This window comes from Amblyomma maculatum, chromosome 6, assembly GCF_055883805.1.
Source record: "Amblyomma maculatum isolate TAMU_Amacu chromosome 6, ASM5588380v1, whole genome shotgun sequence".
Classification (NCBI taxonomy): domain Eukaryota; kingdom Metazoa; phylum Arthropoda; class Arachnida; order Ixodida; family Ixodidae; genus Amblyomma; species Amblyomma maculatum.
In genome coordinates, this window is record NC_139349.1 from 179,333 (window position 1) to 193,659 (window position 14,327).

At 46.3% G+C, this 14,327-nt stretch overlaps 2 protein-coding genes across 2 annotated transcripts in view; one reads left to right on the forward strand and one right to left on the reverse strand.

Moving 5' to 3' along the window:
• Positions 1-7,795: 7,795 nt before the first annotated feature.
• On the forward strand, positions 7,796-8,659 carry LOC146184918 (uncharacterized). Its single transcript, XM_084605842.1, has one exon. The coding sequence runs from the start codon at positions 7,796-7,798 to the stop codon at positions 8,657-8,659; it is 864 nt and encodes a 287-aa protein (XP_084461968.1).
• Positions 8,660-10,003: 1,344 nt separating this feature from the next.
• LOC146184919 (uncharacterized) overlaps positions 10,004-14,327 on the reverse strand; it is a 37,027-nt gene continuing 32,703 nt past the window's right edge. Inside the window, exon 4 of the mRNA XM_084605883.1 lies at positions 10,004-10,148. Coding sequence (XP_084462009.1) covers positions 10,058-10,148 — 91 coding nt within the window. The 3' untranslated portion in view covers positions 10,004-10,057. The remainder of the gene's footprint in view (positions 10,149-14,327) is intronic.

Genomic DNA, 14,327 nt, shown 5'->3' on the forward strand with positions numbered 1-14,327 from the left:
GACGTGGTAAGCCAAGGGTATAACAAAGGGACAAGAGCAATCTTAGCCCTCGACTTAACAAAGGCTTTCAACAATGTCGAACACGAGGCCATAACGGCAGCACTTTCAGACTTGGACGTAGGCGAGCGTACCCAAAACTATATCAAAGCCTTCCTATCCAATAGGACGGCAGAGATACGTTTCGGGCCGCTCAAATCGGACACCTTCAAACTGGGCAGCAAAGGCACCCCGCAAGGATCGGTGCTCTCACCCCTGCTCTTTAATATCACACTCATACCAATGACTCGAATCCTAGAGCGAGTTCCGAACCTTTCGCACTCCCTTTATGCAGACGACATCACGTTATGGACTAGAGGGAGTGACGGCGATATAGACCAGATGCTGCAAGCGGGAGCTGACATTGTCTCGGAGCGGGCGGAGGCGATAGGCCTGTCCTGCTCTCCGACAAAGTCGGAGCTCTTGGTCATGCGTTACAAACCGAAAGGATCGGCCAGAACAGCTCCTATCCCCATAGAGATCTACGTAAACAACACCTTAGTCCCCGAAGTCCAAACGATTCGATTATTAGGCATGCACCTTCAAAGCAATGGCAAAAACACAGCGACAATCAACAAACTCACGGCATGCGTAAACCAGACGAACCGTCTTATTCGACGCATCGCCAACAAGCATGCGGGAATGAAGGAGGCGGACCTCAGAGGACTGGTTCAGGCCTTCGTGCTAAGCCGCTTCATCTACTCCCTTCCATACCTAAACCTTTCTAAAGCAGAAAAGGAAAAGATCAACTGCTTAATAAGACAAACGTACAAGGCAACCCTACACCTGCCAAGATTCACACCAACAACGAAACTCTTGAAAATGGGCATCCATAACACGCTCGAAGAGCTAATCAAAGCACTCAGGATCGGCCAATACGAGAGGTTGTCCAACACACCTACAGGGAGACACATTCTCCAGGAACTAAAAATATGTTTCGAAACAACTAAAACGAACGAAAGATCCGTACCCCGCGATATATTCAAGCACCTCGTAACGCACCCGATCCCCAAAAATATGCACCCGGAGTACCACAAGGAGAGAAGACAGGCCAGAGCCAAATCTCTTCACAAGCATTATGGGAACTACGAGGAGGCAGTCTACGTAGATGTGGCCGAACACGAAGAGCGGGACGCCTTTGCGTTCGCCATCGTAGACCAAAAATTTAAACACCTCTCCGCCGCTACCGTCCTCGGCAGACGCGCGGAAGAAGCGGAGGAATCCGCGATAGCAATTGCAATCACCAATACTGCCTGTGGAATTATTTTCAGCGACTCAAAAACGGCCGTGCGTAACTTTGGAAAAGGCAAAATTCACGAAACGGCATATAGAATCCTAAAAAAATCACATTTCTCTCCCCGCCAGATTAAAATTATCTGGGTCCCTGCGCACTCGTCCCACCCGGGGAACGAAGCAGCCCACAATATAGCCCGAGGATTCGTCAACCGAGCAGTGGACCAATCGTGCCTGCGAGGGGGGAAGGAACGCATGATAACATACCAAGAAATCACCACGTATTACAGGAATAGCAGACTAGAATACCCAGCCCCGGATAAATCCCTCAGTAAAATCCAGCAAGTGACGTGGAGGCAGCTCCAATCGGATACCTTCCCTAACCCTTTCAAACTATCACTGGTCAACCCAGGGCTGTACACCCCCAAATGCACGCTTTGCGATGCCAAAAAGGCCGACCTAGCTCATATCTTACACATGTGCCCTGAGCTCCAACCCAAAGCCGAATGGCTATTATCTAACCCACTGCAATGGGAGGCTGCGGTGACCAGCTCTGAACCTGTGGTACAACTGCGGGCGGTGAGCTGGGCTTTGGAAGTCACCGAAAGACACGGTCTGGCGGCCACATCACGAAGCCAACGGAAAGAAGCCCATTGATCATTTGACAAATGTCTTTCTTTCTTTTTCTCTCTCTCTTTAGGAAAATAAAGTTTTCACCACCACCACCACCTTTGTTTTGGTGCCATGACTCGGCAGCAGTCTTTCACAGTGAAAAACAAGCTAAAAGTTACAGACCAGTTTTTTTTTTACCCTCACGCGCAGGCTGCTAGCGCAGTCCTGCTCTCAACACCAGGCAACATCTCTCAGGCGCGTGTGAACAGGGGACTGCAGGACTGTGGGTCATGCGGATGCCTCGCATTGAATACGTATTTGTGAGTGATCGTTCTTCAATGCTGTCGTTAACGCACTGTACCGCTTATGCATGGAGGTGTATGCTGTGCCTCGCTACTCATACCTGTCCCTGTTCCAGAGAGTACAACCACATTTTAAAGTGCACTGTTCTCTTGTTGACGCAATATACGAAGGTAGTCGACCATGAAGGTTGCAAACTGTAAATCGCCGTTTACGCGCAGTGGCGGCGTGTTTTTCTGGGACTGCCCTTCACGTAATGCACACGTTTTGCTTTCTACTTTCTTGATTTTGCGCATCACAATGTAAAATTTTGGATCGCACTCCACGATGTGAGATGTAACTGGATCAGAGAGCTTCGTGCTGAAGGTTGCTTAGGCAAAACGCATGTTTTCGGCCACCAGTGGTTCATATTTGGCTTTCGTTTGCCGTTACTTAAGGGGAGATGCTACTCGAAGACACTTTTTCTTTAATATTTGACTTAAAGCTATAAAACTGGTTAATAATTCAGTTTCTTATGCTGATTTCTAATCTGCAATTAGTTTTAGTGCAAGTTGCATAGTTTTTGTCTGTTCAGTGACAGTGTGTAAAATATACTCTTTTGCCCCCCCCCTTTTTCATTCTAAACTTCCATAAACACACATCATCGATGGCTCATTTTGATCCATATAAACTGTAGAGTGCCAAAAACTAATAATAAAGTGCCTACATATAAAGCATGCCAATGATGTGAAAAACTTGAACCTGGCAAGTCTACATTTTCAAGGCACCACCATGTGGTAATTAATTTTTTAGTAAATATTTGATCAGTATTTATTCTTGAAAGAGATAACGGCACTCCTCATACCTCAGAGACAATGCGTGCAAAATTTCATTCAGATGTGAGCATCAGAAGTACCATAAACAAGGAGGGCAAGCGCTGAAAATTGCCCAAAATTGCATTTTGAGAAATACGCATTTAAGTTATAATTGGATGTTTATTTTAAAAAAAAAGCACTTCAATTAATATCAATCTTTGGAACAAAAGAAAATTGTCCATAAAGCAGCCACTGGCACTAGAAACTTCCTGCAGCATATGTGGCTCCCTCACGACCCTTGCGAGTGGACTCAGAGATGTGCTTTTTTTCTTCAGTGTGCGGAGATTTGTGTTCGCTTCTGCAGTCAGCTTCAAGGACATTTGTTTCTGCATTGTTATTTCTCTGGATGTGCCAAGCTTTGATCCATCGGCTTGTGGAGTCCAATAATTGAGGAAAATCGCACTAGCTGCTCATACCCAATTCCTATAAACAGGCCACCACAGCAGCTTTGACGTTGACGGCGAAGCTTTCATCCGAGCTCCCACTGTCAATCTTGGCTCGCATCCTTGCTCGTGTCCCTGCACGCCGCAACTCGCCGCAATCAGTATGTTGTGGAAAGGACACATTGCGGGCAGGCAGAGTTCTCACAGAGTTCTCGTGGGCAAATCGTGCCGCCCACAAGAACGTTCAGCGCTGCCAAGTCAGTAACGACAGATGACGCCTCATCGCAGGCTATTTCCTCACCTTAGAAATGCCCAATCTTTTTTTCCGAGGCACTCACACAATCTAACGTTGCTTCAAATTCCCCGGAGGCATCTGAAACGCTAGAGGGATCGGCGTCGGTTCCACTAGGCCTAACTGCCACAGGTCAAGTTGTCATTGGACGAGCCTTCGCTTTCGAATTTCGCTAACGTTCTCTATATTTGTGAACAGAACGGTATTTCACTCCTCGATGACTGCGCTGGTTCGATTGTGCTTCATCCATGATGAAGATAAAGTTGCCGAACTATCGTCACTCAGAAACGCACTTCGATGTAGCATGGAGCCAGCAAGTGGGCTTCGCCACATGTGCGCGCACGGCGGCCAATGGCGATGCCCAATTCATACCACGTGATTTAAAAACCAGTCGCAGCGCTCGAAAAACGCGACAAAAGCATGCTGATTTTTAATTTTTCTTCCGCTGTAGACGACGGGCAACTGTGGTGATTGGGAGAATGTGGCTTGGGTGATCTCACGCGAACCGCAGCGGCAAGGAACCACGCCGTGCCAGCCGCAGGACGTTCGAAAATAGTGTAGTTTCGGTCATTCAACTTTGGAATGGGAGCAGTTAAGGATAAAGGTAGATGGAGAATACCTCAGTAATCTGCGATTTGCTGATGACATTGCCTTGCTAAGCAACTCGGGGGATGAACTGCAAATAATGATTGATGACCTAGACAGGAAAAGTAGAAAGGTAGGCTTGAAAATCAATATGCAGAAGACTAAGGTAATGTTCACCAGCCTCGAGAAGGAACAGCAGTTTACATTAGGTAGCGAAGTAGTGGAAGTAGTAGGCGAATATGTACTTAGGACAGGTAGTAACTGCAGATCCGGGCCATGAAAACGAAATAACAAGAAGAATAAGATCGGGATGGAGTGCATTTGGCAAGCACTCGCAGATTATGACTAGCAGCTTACCGGTATCGCTGAAGAAGAAAGTATACAACAGTTGCATCTTACCTGTACTCACCTATGGGGCTGAAACGTGGAGGCTAACCAAGAGAGTTCTACTTAAGTTGAGGACAACCCAGAGGGCTATGGAACGAAAAATGGTAGGGGTAACATTAAGAGATAGGAAGCGTGCCTAGTGGATCAGAGAAATAACTCAAGTTACCGACATTCTAGAGGAAATTAAGAAGAAGAAATGGGCATGGGCAGGACATGTAGTGCGGGGAGGATAACAGATGGTGGCTTAGGGTAAGGTAACAAACTGGATTCCAAGGGAAGGAAAGCCTAGCAAGGGGCGGATGAGGTTAAGACGTTCGCAGGGGTCAAGTGGATGCAGATAGCACAGAACCAGGTTAAGTGGAGAAATATGGGAGAGGCCTTCGCCCTGCAATGGGTATAGTCAGGCTGATAATGATGGTCATTCAACTGCCACTGTGCGCTCTTTAAACGCAATTTCAGCCCATTTCCTGATTACATTCAGCTTTTTATTTTCATGAAGGTAGAGACACTAAACTTGACAAAACAAGTAAAAACAAAAAAGTCATTTTCGAAAAAACCCGCGTTTTTCGACCCGCATCTCCCCTTAAAAGGAGTGCAAGTCCGGCTATAACAGATGCATGGGCGAGTGGGTAATCCATGAATACAGACAGCGCAAAAAAAAAAAAAAGACTGGTACATAAGTCATCATTTTTTTGGTGCTGTCATACAATCAGAGTATAAGCAATACAAGTTTTATATTTCCTAATTACAGAGAGAAGTCGGCATGCAAAACGGTTGAGCGTAATAGCTTTTTGCTGTTAGCATCTGCCAGAGACACAACACAATTTCATTACCATATATTGCCGCATATAAGTCAGCCTTTTTTTTTTGTTGTTGTTAAATGTCCTTCCAAAATTTGGAGGGTCGACATAAAGTCGAACCCGGATATATCGAACTCGAAGGGGATCGCGAAAGAGTTCGATATATCGATAATTCGATATACAGAAATCGGCTTGTGACGGCACTTACGGTGCGAAAAAATGATACCATATTTGTCGCGTAATCAACCCACTCGCATAATGAACCCACCCTCCACTTTTGCACCCGAGAATTTGAAAAAAAAAATGCGTTAAGGCCAGCTCGTTCACATGCAAGCGACTGAGCGATTTCAGCAACGAGTGGCAGCGGCAGAGCGAAAATTTTCAAATTTGTTAGAACTGCGTCCCTCTCGCCACTCGAGCCACCACGGCAGCTCAAAACAAGGTTTCTGCGTCGCCGCGGCGGCAGAAATCGCGAGCATTTTCGCTTGCATGTCGATGGCTCGCGTCAGTCCGTTTCGGTCGTCTCATCCACAGCTCCTTGGCGGCGTGCCAAGATGCTGCGCAGCGATAACGTCAGGGCGTGTTTATCTTTTGATAGCTCCTGCGGTGGCGGGGAGCGAACTTGGCAGAGTGCCCGTGATGGCCTGATTGCACTAGCCTGGTTCAGTTTATCACGCCGCGCTTGGGGCGGGCGTCATGATCGCAGCAGCTGACCACGTGCTTTCGCTGATTCATACATGCAAGGATAAACGATAAACAGCACCGTTGCGTATTTAAAAACAGAAAGATGCAAGAGTTCTTTCAAGTCACCAAAAATTTAGAAAAGCAGCTGTGATAACAGGAAAGCTTGCGAGCATTGTAGCTAAAGGTTCGATGCCAAAATTTTCAGAGCGAATGGAACTGCTGCACTGCTTTGCCATTGGATAAATGACTATGAGGTGCACTTGCAAAGAAAAGGCAAATGTTCAGCAGGCAGCAAGAACACAGGAAGTGCCTTTGAAGACATCTGTGCAGATGATAGTTCGTCAGAGAATGTTGAACCTGCCCTAGAAGGGACAACTGATCAGAAAAAGCCCTCTGATGACCTGCTAGTCTCTGATGCGAGCACCTCTGACACTGTACCAGTGGGAAATAAGGTGATTTCCACAACTGCCGAAGATTCTACTGCACATGACCTTAATCACAATGACAATCTGGAACACGAAGCTGCTTTCAACACGAGAAATGAAAGCCTTCCAACAGCAAACGAGGCTATTGATGTATCAAGTGATGTGCTAAGTCAAATCAAAGTTGCGCCAGCAATGCGGAAGTATGGGTGGCCAAAAGGACACACACTGACCGTAGTTGGGCTGATTAAGAAACGGGAACATGTTGCTGGAGAACGCATGCCCTTTAAGCACTTGTCAGCAAGAGAAAAAAGAAAAATTCTGACATGGTTAGTTGGCGAATGTGCTGCAAAAGCTTCAATGCAAGGCAAGGAACTGGGAGAAGCAGACATTGAGCAACAGCCAGAGTTAGTGCACTGTGGTGTTTTAGACGAAAATGTTGACATAAATGCTGTTAGAGCTCATTTTTCAGATGATGCCTGGCTAGCCGTGACTGATACGGTACAATGTAAACAAAGGCTGCAACAATGGAAATGTGAAGCGTGCAGGACCAATCTTGATACTCATGACTCCATCGTGTGACTGGTGTTTATCATGGTACCATTTGCCTTGCGTGCGCCTTAAGAGGCAGCCAGCAAAGGTCTGGCAATGCTCCAGTTGTGAATAGCGCTATTTTGTATTTTTCGCGTGCAAAAAAAGAGTAAAAAAATGTATTTGTGCCTTGTCTCTGCAGTAAGAATGAAGGATTTCGAAATTTCCTTACACTAGCAAGTTTTTATTGTGAAGCAATACTACTTTAGCTACCACCTCAGCCCGTGCCATGCCGCGGCCGCATAGCCACGCTTGACCTTTCGCGTAACCTCGCTGCGTGAAGTCATACCATCTGTGTAATAACGGGGCCCCATCTCATGCCGTCGCCTTGCGCGGCGCATAGCCACGGCCGCGGCCTGACTCCCGTTCCTCTCACTAGGGGCGCTGCGCACTGTGACGTCATACCATCTGTGTAAAAACGGGGCCCCATCACACGCAGTCGCCTGGCGCAGCGCATAGCCACGGCCCGACTCCCACTCCTCTCACCAGGGGCGCTGCGCGCTATGTGACGTCATACCATCTGCTTAAAAACGGGGCCCCATCTCACGCCGTCGCCTTGCACGGCACATAGCCACGGCCGCGGCCTGACTCCCGCTCTTCTCGTCAAGCCCATAAGATGCCGCCTCCAGCCTATACGCTTCAGCAAGTTGTAAAGAGAAAGCATCAGCGAGCTACGGAGACAGAAGAAGAAGAAGTACGGCTTTCCAAGCGACGAGCTCAAGATGCAGCCAGGCGAAAAAAACGCTCAGCGTCTTCGGCAGCAGAATCAACGGCAGAAGCAGGTGAGGAAGTTATAGGTTTGGCCGACAGTGTGGAATGTGCATCTCGTTCCAGCACTACTAGTTGGGAATGCCGGAATGCAGCCAAACGGGAGCGATGTGCCCAAGAAACTCCGGAACAGCGGCAGCAGCGACTCGAGAAGGAACGTGCGTATCTAGAGAGGCAGGATGAAAAGCAAAGAAAACGGCATGCTGAAAAAACACCCGAGCAACGAGAGGAACGTTTGAAGAAAACACGAGAGAGATCTCTCACCCAAGCTACCCGGACTCAAACCGATGAAAGTGTTCTGGCACAGCGCCCTGAAGAACATGCAAGGAGAGTGAAGGAGTTTGAAGCGGCAACACGTGAATTCAACAGACGCTTCACTAACAATCCGTTTGGCTATGCATGTTCGGTGTGTGACCGGTTGTGGCACAAAGAAAAACTTACGCCGGTGAGTTCCCTCATGTTTCCTACATTGCTTAAAGCTTTACCGCATTGGAATGAAGAGGATTTAGCCAGTGCTATGGCGTGCAATACATGCAAGAGTAGCCTTAGAGATGAAAAGATTCCTCTGTACAGTGTTTCAAATGGGTACAAATACCCACCGATGCAAGAAGGGCTACCGCGCTTGAATCCGGTTGCAGAACGGCTTCTGTCTCCGCGCATACTGTTTGTACAGATTAGGAGACATCGTACATTTATCGTGTACGAGGAATAAAATACAATCAACAATCCGCTCACGCGCGCGCTCCTTCGTCAGTGCAGACGTGCACGATCGAATGGAGCTTCGGGTACACTTACACATTTTTTACCCCTAAGTTTTGCACAAAAATAAATTTACCAGGCTATGCAATGTGCCTTTAAATGTTTTAATTAGGTGTAGCGCGACCTGACGTGAGTGCATGGTGCACTGTTGGGTGGAGATTCTGTCAACCGCTACCGTTTTCGTTTAGATCAGAAGAGGCACCGGCAAAAATTCATGGCGCGTCTCAGATTCAGAGTAAAGAACAAAAATTTACTCATATAGTAAAAATTTCACTTGTCTAGTGGAGTGGGCTGTTCTACCTTCGTTCAAAACATATCAGTCAGTTGAAAGACCGAAGATGTATATGCAGTCTCGCGACTACTTTTAATCAAGGAAATCGGCATAAACAGTTAAGCAGAATCGAAAAGAGCGGCAAACAATAAAAAAATTGTCCTTCAAAGTCACACATTGCACTATATGTTCATCAATTCATCAAAATGCGACCTGCATCTAGAAAATTCAGTCTCAAAATCTTCTTGAACGGCTTGTGCACATAAGGAGTTGGCCTCTCGGTCTTCTGTCACTTTCCTGGTGTAATTAATTGAGAAGAAGCATTCTGAGAAATTTTTCCAATATCAAAGAAGCAGACCTAATAACATAGCTGTTGTCAATTCCTTTCGGGCAACTCAGTGTTGAATTCTGAAATGCTGACTGAATCAGGATCTTAAGAACTTCGAGAACATTTGTATGTAGTAGGTGCACGGCAGCTTTTTCGAAAAAAAAAAAAAAAAAAAGCTTGTCCAATAGGGCAACAAGCTCTGATTTCGGATAATGCAGTCCACTAGAGTATTGTCCTCGTAGAAGAGTGTACTACATGGGGCTACTTCTTTCGCTAGTTTCAAGAAGAATAGCGCAAGCGTCACACCCGAAGTTGATTCACTAACGATATATCCAGCGACGTAAGGTAAACCGGAATATGTGACAGTGGGAAATGGAATGGTAGGAGATGCCATCACTTCCTTCAGTGCCTTGATTTTATTTTGCTCTCAGATGAAACGTCCGTCTTGACAATATAGTCATGCTAGCTGTTACGGCCCTCGCATCTAGCATATGTCATTCCCTTCCGCACATTGACCTTACTTTCCCGAAGATCGAGAGAGCCTCAATGGGTCACTATATAAGGCTTGAAATGAGTCTTCAGTGAGAGTTTCCTTCTCTAACGCTTTAGAAGTGGCCTTACACTGTCCTTCTGGACTGCCGTCCGGGTAGCGAAGAACCCGTGACAATATAACAAAACTTAGTCATGATTACCGTCACTTTATCAGGGGTTGCCGGCATCTTTGGAACACTGCCTGCAGTCCTTCTGCAATGTTAGCCCATGAGGCTTCTCTCTCTCTCAATGTCGCAGGTGTCCAGAAATACCATTACCATTTCCCGCGTACAGGATCGACCCCAAGTGAACCTGCAAACACAGAATTGGCACACAAAATATGTATATATAGAGGGTGGAAAAAAGAGAGTCATTCATAATGAATGACTGAATGACATAATGACATGAATGAATGAATGACATAATGAATGAATGAAGTCATTCTAGTGGAAATTAAGAAGAAGAAATGGACATGGGCAGGACATGTAGTGCGAAGAGAGGATAACCGATGGTCGCTGAGGATAACAAACTGGATTCCAAGGAAAGGAAAGCGTAGCAGGGGGCGGCAGAAAGTTAGGTGGGCGGATGAGATTAAGAAGTTCGCAGGGGTCAAGTGGATGCAGGTAGCACAGAACCGGGTTAAGTGGAGAAATATGGGAGAGGCCTTCGCCCTGCAGTGGGTATAATCAGGCTGATGATGATGATGATGATGATTCATAATGAAAATTTACAACACTAAGATGCTTTCAAAAAGTACTTCAATGGTTGTTTATGTAGTTTAACATCACAAAGTGACTCAGGCAGTAAGAGACGCCGCAGTGGAGGGCTCCAGAAATTTATACCACCTAGGGTTCTTTCTCACATGCAAGGCATTGCACAGCGCAGCGGCGCCTTGCTTTTCATGAACTTCGAAAAGTGCCCACTGCCGCCGGAATTCGATGCTGCATCCTTGGGTTCAGCAGTCGAGCACCCTAACCACTGAGTCACTGCAACAGGGCTACTTGAGCATTCAATCACATTATTCTTCTGAAATGATTGGTTTAAGGGGGACACGACCTTTGAAAACCAAAAAATCACGAAACAGTCGATTTTTAGATTATATATTCCGGTAGTATGTCTTATAAACTACCCTTTCTGTAATTATCAATGCCCAATTCTGCGTAGAAATACTCTAAATTAATTATATAACAAGCGGCGGCTGCCGCAGAGCAGCAAGCAAGCGCCGAAAATTCCCAAACATCGCGTGCGCGCCATTCCTTTCCTGCCGAACGAGCGCCGCCATCTTGGTCTTGTTTTGTTTGTGAATTCTTGCGCTTTCTTCTGCCACCCTCGGCGGTGGCGGCGCGGTCGAGGCGTGGCTTGCTTCGGATTGGGAGCCTCGCGACAACTTTCGAATTTCCCGCGCTCGAATTCAAAGCTGCAAGGGCAAAGCGCGCGCTCTGCGAGAACGCGGGGGATCGGGCGACTGCTATTGGCTGCTGCGCCCGCCAACGCGATCTCCGCCTGCTACTTCACTGCGTCACCTGCTCCGGCTCTTTGCTGTCGTACTTCGTGCGTTCTGTTCGCCTTTCGCAATTGCGATAGCCGGATTTACTATCTCTCATCATGCCCTCTGAACAATTTCCAGCAGCGTGCTAAACATTGTGTGGTTGCTCACGATGCCTCGAGATGCGACACGCGTTCAGTGCACGGAAGCAAAGCCTGTCCTCATGTTGAGGCGCACCGACGACGACTGCATCGACGCCTAAAGCGTCCTAGTATCTGTTACAGTGGAACTTAGAAAACAATGAAATAAAAAAAGCCCCTAGTCTTGCCCCACGATAACTATCCAGAAATTACCTCAATGACTTTCGCAATGCCAACACATTCCGAAAATTCTACAGGCCTGGATCCATGTGACCAATATTATATACTTCTGTAATTTGAGAACCAACATACACAGCTTTATGAAACTTAAGTTATTCAAATGTCATGCTATGAGCCTGCCCTAATAATTTCATTGAGATATTTTAACAAAAACGTTAGCGTTCTCTTAACCTTCTGGCAGTTTTCTCAGAATCACTTTTTTGCCTAATGTGGCTGCTTAGGACAGCCGTATCTCGGGAACCGCTTATCAGATTTTCATGAGGTTTCTTTTATTCCATACCTCAACAAATTTCTGAGGGCAAGACCATTTCCTTTTTTCGAGATATTGTGTCTGGAATTAATGACAAATAATTAAAACTTGGTTAATGCAAGCCTGATAACACTCATTTTGGTACTGTGCTAAAATTTTTCAGCGAGGAAATTTGGAAAAAGGGAATTGTCTTGTCCCGGGGGAACTATCCAGGAATGACCATAACAAATTTCATAGTTCCAGCAGGTTTTGCAAATTCTCCAGGCCTGCCCCAAGGGACCTATGTAAACCATCTTGATATACTCCTCTAAGTTGAGAATCAATCAGCCCAGCTCAATTAAACTTGGTAGTTCTTCAAATGTTTGTACTATGAACCTACCTTGAAAATTTCATTCAAATATCTCAAGAAATAAAGAAGTTGGTGTTCAAGGGTAGCCTCACCCCTTAAGCAATAACAATTCGTGGAGACACACTGTGCGAAAGCATCGCACAGTGGACTGAGGGCAGCTAACCAATGCCGCTCACTGCTGTTGCTCAGGTTCTGGGTTTTTAGTAAATTTGCATGTTGCCCGGAATAAAATCGCGAGACAGCCAACTGCAGAGGGCTTTGGGGTATTCAACTTCCGTTCTGGCTATTTCTGTAAGTGAAGTTTTTCTATAATCCGGTTTGGACGAAGGAAGATCCTGCAGACAATCACTTCATTTCGTCCATGCATATACGAAGGCATCGAGTTGGTTGAGTGGTAGAGTAATAATTAAAACGAAGGTTCATCATCATCATCAGCCTGACTATACCCACTGCAGGGCGAAGACCTCCCCCATATTTCTCCAATTAACCCGGTTCTGTGCTAGCTGCATCCACTTGACCTCATCCGCCCATCTAACTTTCTGCCGCCCCCTGCTACGCTTTCCTTCCCTTGGAATCCAGTTTGTTACCTTAAGCAAACATCGGTTATCCTTTCTTCGCACTACATGTCCTGCCCATGCCAACGAATGTTACCGAGTGGCTAAATATTGTTAACTTTCGAAAAGAGCCGGAGGAAGTCACTGCTTCCAATGCAAGTCTGCATCGATGCGTAGGAGCACACCACGCACCAATGTGGTGTTTCCATTAGAAATCCAATGTGTTACATGAAATTTCATCAGTGTTATATCGTACTTCACGCTGTTAAGTGTTAGAAATGGAGTATTAGCCTAACTGTACTTTCCTAGACCAAACGGCGAGGCAGCAGTAACAGAGCAAAGCTGAAAATGCGCCGCTCTGTTGCAGAGTCCCGTCGTTTGTGCGGTGTGCACCAGTGACAACGACAGGCATTAGCATAGTCATGACACGACGCATCGCCAAGGATTGTCGCTTCAAGTGGTTACAACTTAAATGTTAGCTCCTTCAAATAGCTTAATGTTACTTCATTAGCATTCCTCAACCAGCTTGACTGCAATGCAACTAAGGCCTCATTCTCACAGCTGGTGCTCCTCTCCGTCGCGGCGGCACCGGCGGGGGACACTGCACGACGGATGGAGCGGCGCGATGTTCAAACAGAAAAGGGCGCCGGACGCCGTCAAACTTGTTTGGGCGGGGCCTCGCCGCTCACACGCGACTCTACGTCAGAGCGCTTTTTTTTTTCTCCTGCAAAAAAAAAAAAAAAAAATGCGGAGGGCGGCTGCCCTCCCTGCAGCAGTGGAAGTCGTGTGCTCCGCGTCTGTACGGAAAAAAAAAAAAAGAAGCGTGGTGTCTCACGTGCTCTAACAGCAGTTTGGAGCTAGAATGCGTTTTCATCTCAGCTTCGGTAACAGTACAAACACCACGCGTACTGCGCCAAAGCAAATGAGTATAATTATAGCAACCATGTATTAAACCGCAGAAAATTATGCTCACTCCAATAACATTATTCTTCACAATCAGCGAAATTATTCTTCTCAATCAGCACAATCACAGAAAGCATAATGAACTATTCTATCAATAAAAGAATTGTTCGCGACAGCATGGCAATATGGTTTTGATACAAGCATTAAAAATCAAGTTAGAATGGCACCGACTGAAATAATATTTCACGCAAATCTGTCGGAAGTCGAGGTTAGCTGTGTCGTCCTGCATATTGCAAAATTAAATAAAATCGGCATTTTTTGTTAGCCTCTTGTGCTTTGGATCTGGAAGGCATTGCCATCTTAGCTTCAGTAGCTGTACGCAACTCCACAGTTTACTGCAAAGCGCCGCGCGTACAGCACGGAAGCAAATGGGAACGATTATAAGCAGCGAGTACTAAAACGTAGTGTAAATGCACACTCTAGTTATATTACTCTTGATAAGCAGTTTCGTCACAACTTTCATAAAAGGGGTCCTCTGTCTGGCAGGAAGGCTGCGTCCTTTTCTTGAA

Coding starts and splice junctions, on each gene's coding strand:
- LOC146184918 (XM_084605842.1), top strand. CDS start 7,796: ATGCCGCCTCCAGCCTATACGCTTCAGCAAGTTGTAAAGAGAAAGCAT.